General features: G+C 47.1%; 1 protein-coding gene across 1 annotated transcript in view; it reads left to right on the forward strand.

Moving 5' to 3' along the window:
• Nucleotides 1-10,035: 10,035 nt before the first annotated feature.
• Nucleotides 10,036-13,748, forward strand: part of GASK1A (golgi associated kinase 1A) — a 53,900-nt gene continuing 50,187 nt past the window's right edge. The window contains exon 1 of the mRNA XM_070776179.1: nucleotides 10,036-10,368. Coding sequence (XP_070632280.1) covers nucleotides 10,366-10,368 — 3 coding nt within the window. The 5' untranslated portion in view covers nucleotides 10,036-10,365. The remainder of the gene's footprint in view (nucleotides 10,369-13,748) is intronic.

Here is a 13,748-nt window from a genome sequence, read left to right on the forward strand (position 1 = left end):
TAAACTCTGCGAGTCAATTTATCTGTTGCAGCGGGCTTCAGGCAAGTGTGCGGTTTATGAATCCTGTTTCGATTACCCACCTCTGGTGGTGTCTTGAGGGCAGGTGACATTGACAGCCCCTAAAAACGTTTGGGAATGTGCAGTGCCCATCAGCCCTGGTTGCAGTCCCCACAAATGTCCACGAGGCGGCAGCACGTTGCCTGCCCACCTCGGCTTGCTCAGGCAACCAGAGCCTTAGTGAAAGGCCTGTTTGTGGGTTTTAATTCGAGTGCAGTGTGCCAGCCCAAAGCCCAAGACCTTGTATCTCCTGGCCTCTCTGCCCGTCCCCTTCACCCGGGAAGACATAGCCCAACCGCTGCAATTGCTGTGCTGAGGATGCTGCCGCTTCTAGGCGGGGCGACTCTAAGGCTGTCGGTGGGAGGTGGAAGCCCCACTCTCAGGACATGTGGAGCGGGGACTGTTTAAGAGCTGTTGCAGCCCAGGGGGTCCCCAGGTGTTGGGTGCGCCTGGCATGGGTTTGCTATAGTTTGGCCCGCCTGGATTTGCAGGTTGGCTTCTCAGTCGGAGGGGTAGAGACCCTGCTGGTCCTCGGTTCCCACTTGCCTGCCCATCCTCTTTAGCTCCCCCAGCCCCCGCAGGGTCCGGAGGGCTCAGGCTCCAGAAATGTGACACAAGCCCAGAACCCGGAGGCCTCCGGCAGAGATAGTAGTCATTTTTCTTTCTTTCTTTTTTCCTGGCATCTAGGTATTTTAATCATTGCTTTGGTTTAAGGTGAATAGTTCCTTCGTTCATTTTGACATTTGGAAATGTGAATTATTTTTCTGTTTCTTATTCCACTGGAATATTCCAGAGTGCCCAGCAAAACTTTGAATTAATGTGAACAAGTGTTGTTGTGACTCCAAAGCACCTGGTTTATCCCTTCCTTTTACGTTTCCCCTTTTTAAATACAGGTTTTCTTTGTTCTGGGACTCTCTCCCTCAGGGTGTAACTGAGTTTCTATGTGACAGTTTCCGTGTATCTGTGTAAGTGACGTCAGTTCCTGTTCGTCTCTATTTGTGTGTGTTCATTTTGTTGGTGTGATCACATGAAGTTCCACCCATGTTGCTAGAGTCCAGCATGGCATTCATCTTCAGTTTTCTTTTTTATGACTAAGTGGTAGTTCATTGTGCCTATGGACTGAAATTCCCGTATCTGTTCCATTTTCCAAGGTAGTTTTGGTGGCGTCCATGTCCTGCCCTGCGTCAATGGTGATGCACCGAACCTGGGGTGCATGTGTCCTGGAATTAGTATTTTCTCCAGATACCTTACCAGGAATGGCATTACCAGATATACTGTTTGCTCCGGTTTTATGATTTTAAGGAGCCTCCATGCGGTTCTTTGTGGTTGCTATGACAAATTTCCCACCTCCAGAAGAAAAGTGAGGCCCCGTTTCCTCACGTTTTTCCTTTGATTTCCCTCTCCCGCTTTGTGATTATGTGTTCCTGTTTCATTGTACAGTGTTTCGGGTGTTCTTCAGGTTAGGGTGTTTAAAATGCCTGTGAGAAGAGGTTTCTGCATTCATGCTTGTCATGAAGTTTGTAGACCCTAGAGACACAGCGATCTCAGAGCCTTGAATCGTTTTCTTTCTAGATTGTGGCCCAACTTTGCCTCTTTTCCTCAGTGTGTCTTGTTCTCCACCCTTTTGCTGCCAGGACATCATGCAGTAACTAGGAGACTCTCCAGGCTGAATCAAAGCCCAGAACAGCTTCCATACGGAATGGTGCTATTTACTTGTTCACATCCTCATTATTTAAAACCTTTCTGTCATACTCACGATTTTGGTACGAGCCTAGATGATCTCTGTGAAATTCCACCTGCCAGCTCCAAAGTGCAGTGCATTTCGTCGTTTTTCTTCCATTGAGGGGATTGCTGTACATGACCGGCAAGGGCAATCAAGTTACCCATGGCTATACTTCATTGGAATTCATCCTCAGGTCTTTTTTTTCATGTTTGATATGTTTATTTGGTTAGAATTTTTTTTCCCCCTTCCCCAGGTCATAAATATGATCAGCTAAACATTGTCTCATGACCTCCAGAAGAGGCAGGCGGCATTCGGAAGCCTGCTGATGGGATGCTGCCCCACGTTTGTCCTCTGGACTGCTTCTTGGTTTCAGAAACAAGGTAGGAGAATCACTGAAGCTCTTCCAAGGGCTCTGTGAGTGAGGCCTTGGTGCAGCTGGAAGAGAAGACAGCTGCTGCCATTCGATGAGCCCCCATTAGGTATTGAGTTCCTTACGTTCATTGTGTGTTTTTAAAACTGTTCTAGTAAACTTCACGAGGTAGTCATTATATCCCCATTTTATAGGTGAGGAAATTGAGGCTGGATGGTACATTATTGGTCTAAAGTTATTCAGACCGAAGTGTTGAAATTCAGTTTTAAACCTGGATCTGACTGTCTCCAGAGCTGCAGATTCTCTTTCTTCATGTGATTTGTAAGAATGTGCCCATGCCCTTAGGGAGACAAGATTCCTAAAAGTATGTTTAATAAATAAAGAGGTGACAGCAACTTATAATTGATGAAAGAGAGCTACTTTTATGGTTGCAGTATATTGCAGTGTATTGCTCCTGCTATGTAAGAAGGAGCAGGCCTGAGCAGAGCAAGGCGGGCTCCCGGGGAAGCAAACATTAGCATTATGCCTCCTGCCCAGACCTGACGGCTCAGAGGGCTCCCTCGTGTCTCCTACCAGACCAGCGCCTCGCGAGGGCTAGCCATTACTGCAGGTTGGCGTAGATTACAAACAAAATAATTCAGCATCTGCTCTTTATGTTCAGATGCTTTTACCACATTTTGTCAGTGAGATGTATCCATGTTGTCACGTTTAGCAGAGGCTTTCTTTTCTTTTTTTTTTTTGGCTGCCTACACAGCATGTGAAACTTCTCCACCCAGAGATCCAACCCAGGCTTCCTGCATTTCAAGTGTGGAGTCTTCACCACTGGACCACCAGGGAAGTCTGCAGAGGCTTTTTAACGTTGCTGAGTACTGGGAATCCCCTGACTGTCCAGTGGTTAAGGCTCTGTGCTTCCACTGCAGGGGTGTGGGTTCAATCCTTGGTCAGGAAACTAAGATCCCGCATACTGTCTGGCATGACCAAGAAATAAAAAATAAATTGAAGTAATAAAGAACTGGATATTATTTTTTAAAGTTGCTGATTCCTGTTCATTCCATTGATTGGATGTACCACTGGTTGATGGATATTTGGGTGGTTTCAGATTTGGGGCTTTTGTAAATAAAGCTACTATGAATATTCTTTTATCTGTATCTTTTGACTGACCTATTGATAGCTCAGTTGGTAAAGAATCCGCCGGCAATGCAGGAGACCCTGGTTCGATTCCTTGGTCGGGAAGGTCTGCTGGAGAAGGGATAGGCTACCCACTCCTGTATTCTTGGGCTTCCCATGTGGTTTAGCTGTGAAGAATATGCCCGCAATGCGGGAGACCTGGGTTCAATCCCCGTGTTGGGAAGGTCCCCTGGAGAAGGGAACGGCTACCCACTCCAGTATTCTGGCCTGGAGAATTCAGTCCATGGGGTTGCAAAGAGTCAGACAGAACTGAGCAACTTTCACTTTCACATTCATGGATATCTCTTGAATATCTGTAGATAGATAGATAGGTTTATATAATTTTGCATTAATTAATTAATTAATCTACGAGTGGAATTGTTGCATCATAGGTTAGGCATATTTGGTCTTTAACAGGTAGCTGCTGAAAGCCTCACAGAGTCCTTAAAATGATGTGTACTCCTTCGTGCAGTGTATGAGAGTCTACAGTCTCCTCCTCCGTAGTTTCTGATATTAGCCATTCTGGTGTTAGCATAGATGTCACATATTGTGGTTTTAGTTTATATTTCCCTATTGACTAATGATGGTGAGTACCATTTTCATATCCTCATTGGCCATTCAGATACTCTTTCTGTGTCGGAAGTCCTGCACCTGCAGGAGCTGGCGTGGTTTGGCCCTCCCCCGGCCCCAAGGGAGTGAGCTAGAGGTGTTTCTTGCAGAGTGTCCAGGTGTGGGGCAATAGGAGAGGAGTGGGGAAAGGGGCTGGAGAGCTCTGAGCCATCAAACATCAGTGATGAAGTTGTGTTCTTTATGATAGTATTACTCAGGTCTGTGGTGATGCTGCTGCTGCTGCTAACTCGCTTCAGTTGTGTCCGACTCCGACGGCAGCCCACCAGGCTCCTCTGCCCATGGAATTCTCCAGGCAAGAATACTGTAATAGGTTGCCCTTTCCTTCCCCAACTATGGTGATGAGGAAATAATAAATCTGAAATAGCCAATATTTACGTTGTTGTCTACACCTGGAGAACAGGTAAATAAGTATGCAAATGAGATGCTGATTATCTTTAACTCCTTGATCTGGGCCAGGAAATCAGCCTTTACATATGATATGGCCTACTTGGCTGAGCTGTGACTGTTTTACAAGTGAGAACTAGTGATAGAATTTCAGAAAAGAATTCAGTGTTGACACAGTTCTTTTATCCATGGTAGTAAACTAAGTACGGCTCCTTGACAACTCAAGTAGTATACACTTAGAGAGTATGTCTTATGTAAATTACTTCTCCTCGGTTCTCATGGAGACCACAGAATAGAGAGGGAAGGCATCTTACAAGTAATGCAGCTGTTAAATAGCTTGCCCATAGTTACTGCTTTCTGGAGCAGTAATTTCAGACAACGATTTTGGAATACAGGGTCAGAAACACATTTAAACATTTTAATAATGAGTTAATTCCATGGTCATATGCCTTGAGTCTAAATTTTCTCTGACCTGCCATTAGAAACGAAGTTGAAGAATGACCACATAAGGGATGCAACTTTGAATAAAACAAAGTCCTAATGTTCCAGAAACTAAAGGAGCCACCTGGAGGGACTGAAGGACCCTGGGACTGGCGGGCCCTAACTCAGCCCTCGATAATTCGTCGACTTTCCCTTAGACTTACCCAATTCTCTCCTCTTTGCCAGTGTGTCTGACCCTTAGTTTACTCAAATATGGTTTCGCTCCAGCCAAGGCAAGGACAAAAATCCATTTCCTAGCTTTCCTCAAGTCCATGAGTGGTGGAGCCTGGATTTTCAGTCTCAGTTTTTCCATCTGTAAAATGGAGACTGTAACTGCTCCTTGTGGGACTATTGTAAATGTTTTTTTAAAAATTGGATGCACATGAAAAGACCTTGGACTATATACCTCATCATGTGGGTGCTCAGTAAGTGTAGCTGATTACTAGCTGAACTCATCCATTCTGGAAGTTGACATACCTGGTACAGACTCTGAGCTTCCTTTAGGCGAAAGGTGACTACCTCCTAGGTTTGCTCAGTACTGTCTCAGCTTTAGCACTGGCAGTTTAGCATCCCAGGGAACCCCTCCTCTAGACACAAAAAGTTCCAGTTTTTAGTAATGACTGTAGAAGTTTGGGGGAGAATGTAAGGCTACCTGAAAAATAGGGGCTAAAAGCAACAATGTTTTTAGTGTCAAATGGATCTAGCATAGATTACCTGTCTTCTGTAGTTGCTGTTCATTACTTTTTCCCCCTTCCCATTGATGTTGGCAGCCATGATTTATGGTTCACAAAAATGGAGACTTCATTGTGGGTCCACCTTAAGTGAGTTGCAACCTTGAGCAGTAACAGTCTATTTTTCATTTTGCTTGTGGATTAACTATTCGAATTTGTATTGAGATCAGTTCAGTTCAGTTCAGTTGCTCAGTCGTGTCCGACTCTTTGCAACCCCATGAATCGCAGCACGCCAGGCCTCCCTGTCCATCACCAACTCCCGGAATTCACTCAAACTCACGTCCGTTGAGTCGGTAATGCCATCCAGCCATCTCATCCTCTGTCGTCCCCTTCTCCTCCTGCCCTCAATCCCTCCCAGCATCAGAGTCTTTTCCAATGAGTCAACTCTTCGCATGAGGTGGCCAAAGTACTGGAGTTTCAGCTTTAGCATCATTCCTTCCAAAGAAAGCCCAGGGCTGATCTCCTTCAGAATGGACTGGTTGGATCTCCTTGCAGTCCAAGGGACTCTCAAGAGTCTTCTCCAACACCACAGTTCCAAAGCATCAATTCTTCGGCGCTCAGCCTTCTTCACAGTCCAACTCTCACATCCATACATGACCACAGGAAAAACCATAGCCTTGACCAGACAGACCTTTGTTGGCCAAGTAATGTCTCTGCTTTTGAATATGCTATCTAGGTTGGTCATAACTTTCCTTCCAAAGAGTAAGCGTCTTTTAATTTCATGGCTGCAGTCACCATCTGCAGTGATTTTGGAGCCCCCCAAAAATAAAGTCTGACACTATTTCCACTGTTTCCCCATCTGAATTGAGATAGTGCTGGTTTAATTTTTGACATTGTGAATATCATGTTTTCTAAGAGTTCAGATAATAAAAACAAGAATGATTATCCTACCAATGCCGGTATGACTCAGACATCACTGAGAAAGAAGGCTAAAGGATTTTTTTTTTTAATTGAGGTACAGTTGATTTGCAATGTTGTACCAATCTGTGGTGAACAGCAAAGTGATCAGTTACAGCCGTATACACATTCTTTTTCCATTATGGTTTATCCGGGGAGACTGGATGTAGTTCCCTGTGCTGAACAGCAGGACCTTGCTGTGCATCCACTCTACATGTAACGGTTCGCACCTACCAAGCCCAAACTCCCGGCACGCCGCCCCCGGCCCTGCCTTAACCGCAAGTTTGATCTCCGTGTCTGTGAGTCCGTTTCTGCTTCGTCGCTAGGTTCATTTGTGCCATATTTTAGATTTTAGATTCTGCGTATATGTGATATCGTATGGTGTTTGTCTCTTTCTGACTTACTTTTTTAGTATGATCATCTCTAGTTGCATCCTCATTGCTGCAAATGGCATTATTTCATTCTTTTTTATGGCTGAGTAGCATTCCATTGTATATATGTGCCGAATCTTCTTTATCCATTCATGTGTTGAGGGACACTTAGATTTCTTCCATGTCTTGGCTATTGTGAACAGTGCTGCTATGATCATAGGGATGCGTGTATCTTTTTAAATTATAGTTTTGTCTGGGTATATGTCTAGGAGAGGGCTTGCTGGATCATATGGTAATTCTGTTTTGAGTTTTCTGAGGAACCTCCATCCTGCTTCCCATAGTGGCTGCACCGAGTTACATCCACACCAAACATGTAGGAAGGTTCCCTTGTCTCCACACTCTCTCCAGCATTTGTGATTTGTAGACTTTTTAATGATGGCCATTCCGACCAGTGTGAGCCTCTAAAATTCCTTTTCTATATTATAGATATAATAATATATATATTATTGGAAGAAACACAAGGTGGAATCTAGATTGCCGGGAGAAATATCAATAACCTCAGATATGCAGATGACACCACCCTTATGGCAGAAAGTGAAGAGGAACTAAAAAGCCTCTTGATGAAAGTGAAAGTGGAGAGTGAAAAAGTTGGCTTAAAGCTCAACATTCAGAAAACAAAGATCATGGCATCCGGTCCCATCACTTCATGGGAAATAGATGGGGAAACAGTGGAAGCAGTGTCAGACTTTATTTTTCTGGGCTCCAAAATCACTGCAGATGGTGACTGCAGCCATGAAATTAAAAGACACTTACTCCTTGGAAGGAAAGTTATGACCAACCTAGATAGCATATTCAAAAGCAGAGACATTACTTTGCCAACAAAGGTTCGTCTAGTCAAGGCTATGGTTTTTCCTGTGGTCATGTATGGATGTGAGAGTTGGACTGTGAAAAAAGCTGAGCACTGAAGAATTGATGCTTTGGAACTGTGGTGTTGGGGAAGACTCTTGAGAGTCCCTTGGACTGCAAGGAGATCCAACCAGTCCATTCTGAAGGAGATCAGCCCTGGGATTTCTTTGGAAGGAATGATGCTAAAGCTGAAACTCCAGTACTTTGGCCACCTCATGTGAAGAGTTGACTCATTGGAAAAGACTCTGATGCTGGAGGGATTGGGGGCAAGAGGAGAAGGGGACGACAGAGGATGAGATGGCTGGATGGCATCACTGACTCAATGGACGTGAGTCTGAGTGAACTCCAGGAGTTGGTGATGGACAGGGAGGCTGGCGTGCTGCAATTCATGGGGTCGCAAAGAGTCAGACACGACTGAGTGACTGATCTGATCTGATGTTATAGATACACTCCGTAAAAGAACCACCAAACTCTTTGACAGCATTAAAGAAGTGTCTGTTCTACTCCCAAGTACAGTGTTTTTCAAACTGTACTCATTAGTGGACATTGGGGGTATATAGTGATCACTGTGTGTGTGTGTATGGTCAGTTGTGTCCAACTCTTTGCGACCCCCATGGACTATAGCCCACCAGGCTCCTCTGTTCATGAGATTTTCCCAGCAAGAATTCTGAAGTGGGTTGCCACTTCCTCCTCCAGGGGATCTTCCTGACCCAGGCTTCGAACCTGTGTCTTGTACACTGGCAGGTGGATTCTTCGCCGCGGAGGTACCTGGGAAACCGTTTAGTGATGAGAGACCACCCTTAAAAATAATTAAGGTGGAATAGAATAGAAAATATTGGCGTGCACCACATGTAATAATGATTTATACAATTTTGTTTTAGTTACATTTATTTAGTTACATTTAGTTACATATATGTTTGTGTAAAAAGTCAGGACAAAGAATGTACATCTCACATGGGTTACACTTAGGAAAGGAGACTCAGAAGACCACATCATCCCCTCAAACATCTGGACAAAACACAAGAAAATTTATACTGTCTGCCCCACTCCCTCTTCCCCCACATTCCTCAGCCAGCACTCAGATTGTCAGTTCTCCCCATCCTCCCTAGACACAGACTGTGGTTTTCAGCCCCGCATCCAGCATCCAGTAGGCTTATCCATTTCTTCATCTTTCTCAAGAGCTCTTGCAAATAGGCTTTGGTTTGCTAAACTGCTAACTGTCTGGCCTCAGGAAAGTGACTTCAACTGCTTAATCCTCAGTTTCCTTATTTCAAAAAAGGTGGTAATAAATTCTCTCTGTTAGGATTGCTTGTGATGGTGAAATAAAATAACCTCTGGAAAACATCTGGAACATAAGGACTGAAAGAAATACATTCCTTTCCATCTGTCGTATCCCCACCACACACCCCCAATTTAAGGAGACCCTCTTAAGAAGCAGTGTCGTCAGTGACAACCTCAAAGCGTTGTGTAGCGGTGAACTCCTGGGGAGACTCCAGTTTCTGTCAATCTAATGATGACTCTTACCAGTTTGTCTTGGAGAGTAATATTTTAGCCTGGTTCCCAGATTCTCTGAGTCCTACTGCTGACTCCTTCCCCACTTTCCACCTTCGTGCCCGCAGGCTGCGAAGAATCCCGAGATACAAGCGTTGGGTTGCTTAGGAACACTGGACTCAAAGAGGTCCAGACACAGGTAGAAGGTCACTCAGCCGTGAACAGAGGGGCCAGCCCCCAACTCCAGGGCTGAGGGTTCCAGGCCCAGTCTCCCCAGTAGGGAGCACTGGGCTGCGCCGCAGCCGGCCATGGATGGTTCAAGGGACACAAGGCACGGTGTACACCTCTCGCGGAGAGGTGGGTGTCAGTGGCTTGCTGCAGCGACTTAAGCAATGGTTAGTTCTGGAGGAGAAAAACTGTTCCTTAATGACCTGAGGTACTCAAGGAATGCTCATTCAGCGTTTCCTTCCAAATCAGCCATGGGGACCGGGCCCAAACATGGCTAAGAGATGCCAGTTAAAGTTGTCTTTCTGAGGCTTTGCTGGGGCGATAGTTTGGGCGACCCTGCGCAGGAACCCCCCCAGCCCCCCACCAGGTTGCCTTGGGCTCACTGGGCACCGCACCCCTTGGAGGCGAGATCGAGGCGATGCCCTGAGCCTGGCCTGGCGCAGGGCCCCTCGCCCCTCTTCCATCACCGGCGGCCGGCCGCGGCCGGGTCCTTTCTAGCACCTGGGCTCCCGCTCCAGGCGGCAGCGGCGGCCCGAGCCCCAGGCAGGGCTTTTATTGTGAAAGGCGCCCCGCCTCCCGCGCTTTCGGGGAAGTGGGGAGGCTGGGCCGGACAGCGAGGCACGGACTTCGCAAACTCTGCGGACATCCGTAGCCGATCCCGGAGGGCTCGAGGCTGCAGGAAGGGTCCCGCAGAATCGCAGATCCCGCGTGTGCATTGGCCCAGACCTCCTGTACCAAGCCTAACCGCAGAGCATCCCGCCGCGCACGCCCGCCCCAGAGTTGGCCGCTAGCGAGCTGTGGCCCCTCGGTCCCGAACCCGCGTCCAGAGCAGCCCCGAGATCCACGGGGCCAGGGGCGGGTCGGGCCGGTGGGATGAGCTGACGAGCGGGCTGAGTGCGCCCCGGAGCCGCTCCAGCCACCGCGGGGGACATGGTAGGAATCGCGGGCGTGGACGCGCGGCCGGGCGGGTGGGAAGGTGGGCACCCAGACAGGTGGCCGCGGGCATTGCACCCTCTCCTGGCTCACGGAGCCGGCGCGGCTTCCTGGGGCCTGAATTGTTCCCTGAAAGTTGCAGGAGGGCGGGGACTTAGGAAGGGGCGATAGGCTTTTCTGCTTCCCTTGGCGGGGAAGACGGTGATCGGGCGGCTTTCCTTTTGGACCTGCACATCCGGGCTGCACCGTAAGCTTCTGGCAGAGGCGCGCTCTCTCCATCCAGTCCCCAGGGCAGCGCGGGGAGAGGATTCCCTGGGGCACCCGAGGCAGCCTCTGAGGGGTGAGACGCCTTTGAAATCACTTTACTCCTCTGAAAGATGCATGTGAATTTTCTGTTAGCTTCTTACTGTGTGAGTCATGTTTTAAGAAGTAGTGCCTTGCACTTACTATCATACGATTAAATTGGCCTTGATTAAATTGGCCCTGGTAGAGTTCTGATGCTTGTCTCCTAGAGCCCCACCCAGCTCCGCCTCCCAGGACCATAGAACAGATGTGGGTGCCCTGGAGGGCATCATTCATGAAGTCAAGGACCTCATGAACAGCAGCCCTTCCATTGATAAAGCTCACAGACATTAACAAGCAGGATATACAGACCCTAAAGAATATGATTCAGGCAGCTTAGCTAAAGCACAGGTGCAGCCCCAGAAAAGGGGCTTCCCTCAGCACTGGCTGCTCAGCTCTGCTTCCACGTTAGAAGCTACCTGCAGGTTCTCTTCGGTATCTCAGCGATAAAGAATCTGCCTGCAATGCAGGAGACGAAGGAGACGTGGGTTCGATCCTTGGCTTGGGAAGATCCCCTGGAGGAAGGCATAGTAACCCTCTCCAGTATTCTTGCCTGGGAAATCCCATGGACAGAGGAACCTGGCAGGCTACAGTCCATGAGGTCACAAAGAGTGGGACACGACTAAAGAGACTGAACACACACACAGAAGCCACCTGCAGCCCCACCCCACCCCTCCTTCAGTTCGCTGTCCTTCCCTGGGGGTGTCAGCTACGAGGATGAGTTTGAACTCCGAGGGAACCCGGAGGGGCTCTCCTGTCTGCTTCCATGCACAGCTTTCCCACGGTATACTCACAGAGGGCAGTTTGGAGCTCAGTGGAGGTACTTCTCAAGGAGCTTAGCTGTGGGCCTGGAGTTAGAAGGCCCTTAGAGACTCCTCTTCAGGATGGATGGTCTCTGGGAGAATAGCTCCCCGTGGGCCCCAGTGTCCTGGCAGTGACAGGACCAGAGGTAGCGGGCTGGTCACCATGAGCTGGGAGCTCAGGGAACAGGCCTGGGAGGCGGTGTGTGAGTGTGTCTGTGTATTTCACTTTACCTTGCATAACACCTTCTCCCCAATCCTCAGAGATTTCCACCCCCCCTCAAAACTCTAAAAGAGAAATTAATAATGGTGTCTTAAGGTTGGAAAAGGGGAGTGAGTGATCAGAGGTACAGGATGTGAAAAGTGTGGAGATTTCTTTTTTTTTTTTTTTTTTTACCACAGAATTCCATGTTCAGGGGCCAGAGTGTTTACAGAAGAGAGCAGGGGCCAACGCCACCCACTCAGGGCTGGTACTGCTGTGGACAGCAGTCTTCTGTCCATGGCAGAGCCTCTGGGGCTTCCTGCGGTGGAGGCTGTGAGGAGGGAGAAGATACTTGGCTTCTGCTCCGGCAGCCTCTGGGCACCCCGATGGTATGATTGCTCCACAGCCAGGGTAGGCTTCCTGTTCCTGTGAGCCAGTGGGCTCCTGGTTTCTCACCCTCAGTTCTGGGGCATGTTGGGACCAGAACTTGAATTGGGATTTGTCTGTATTGGGGTCCACTTACCAGAGAGGAGCCTAATGGTCAGCCTGTGGTAACAGAATGGCCTTGGAAATCTGAAGGTTTCCTTTGCTTCTCCCTCCAACTGAAGGGTCCTGTGGTCCAGAGGCCTGGGGGGGCCTTGAGAGCAACCTGGCATTGGCAGGAGTCAGTAAAGGAGGGGGCAGGGCTTGAGTCCTTTGGGGGCTTCAGTTTCCTCCTCTGTAAAGTGAGAGATTGAACTGGATGCCCTTTGAGGTGCCATTTAGCTTCCAAAATGGTTGATGCCTGAATAATTCTGAGGCTGGATCCCAGCCCTGGTGTGGACCTCCTGTTAGCATGGGTGGCTTAAAGGTGTGGGGGAGACGTGGTTCTCAGCCCTGACCTTCATGTACTCCTGACTCAGCCCTAACCCTCCAAGACTAAATCCAAGGTGGGGCGCAGACCAAAGGATGTTTTAAAATGAAGCCTCCCATATGTGCATGGATTTATCTCTGGGCTTTCTATTTTGTTCCATTGATCTATATTTCTGTCTTTGTGCCAGTACCATACTGTCTTGATAACTGTGGCTTTGTAGTAGAGCCTGAAGTCAGGTAGGTTGATTCCTCCAGTTCCATTCTTCTTTCTCAGGATCGCTTTGGCTATTCGAGGTTTTTTGTATTTCCATACAAATTGTGAAATTATTTGTTCTAGCTCTGTGAAGAATACTGTTGGTAGCTTGATAGGGATTGCGTTGAATCTATAATTTGCTTTGGGTAGTATACTCATTTTCACTATATTGATTCTTCCAATCCATGAACATGGTATATTTCTCCATCTATTAGTGTCCTCTTTGATTTCTTTCACCAGTGTTTTATAGTTTTCTATATATAGGTCTTTAGTTTCTTTAGGTAGATATATTCCTAAGTATTTTATTCTTTCCGTTGCAATGGTGAATGGAATTGTTTCCTTAATTTCTCTTTCTGTTTTCTCATTATTAGTGTATAGGAATGCAAGGGGTTTCTGTGTGTTGATTTTATATCCTGCAACTTTACTATAGTCATTGATTAGTTCTAGTAATTTTCTGGTGGAGTCTTTAGGGTTTTCTATGTAGAGGATCATGTCATCTGCAAATAGTGAGAGTTTTACTTCTTCTTTTCCAATTTGGATTCCCTTTATTTCTTTTTCTGCTCTGATTGCTGTGGCCAAAACTTCCAAAACTATGTTGAACATAATGGTGAAAGTGGGCACCCTTGTCTTGTTCCTGACTTTAGAGGAAATGCTTTCAATTTTTCACCATTGAGGATAATGTTTGCTGTGGGTTTGTCATATATAGCTTTTATTATGTTGAGGTATGTTCCTTCTATTCCTGCTTTCTGAAGAGTTTTTATCATAAATGGGTGTTGAATTTTGTCAAAGGCTTTCTCTGCATCTATTGAGATAATCATATGGTTTTTATTTTTCAATTTGTTAATGTGGTGTATTACATTGACTGATTTGTGGATATTGAAGAATCCTTGCATCCCTGGGATAAAGCCCACTTGGTCATGGTGTATGATCT

Source organism: Bos indicus, chromosome 22, assembly GCF_029378745.1.
Source record: "Bos indicus isolate NIAB-ARS_2022 breed Sahiwal x Tharparkar chromosome 22, NIAB-ARS_B.indTharparkar_mat_pri_1.0, whole genome shotgun sequence".
NCBI lineage: Eukaryota > Metazoa > Chordata > Mammalia > Artiodactyla > Bovidae > Bos > Bos indicus.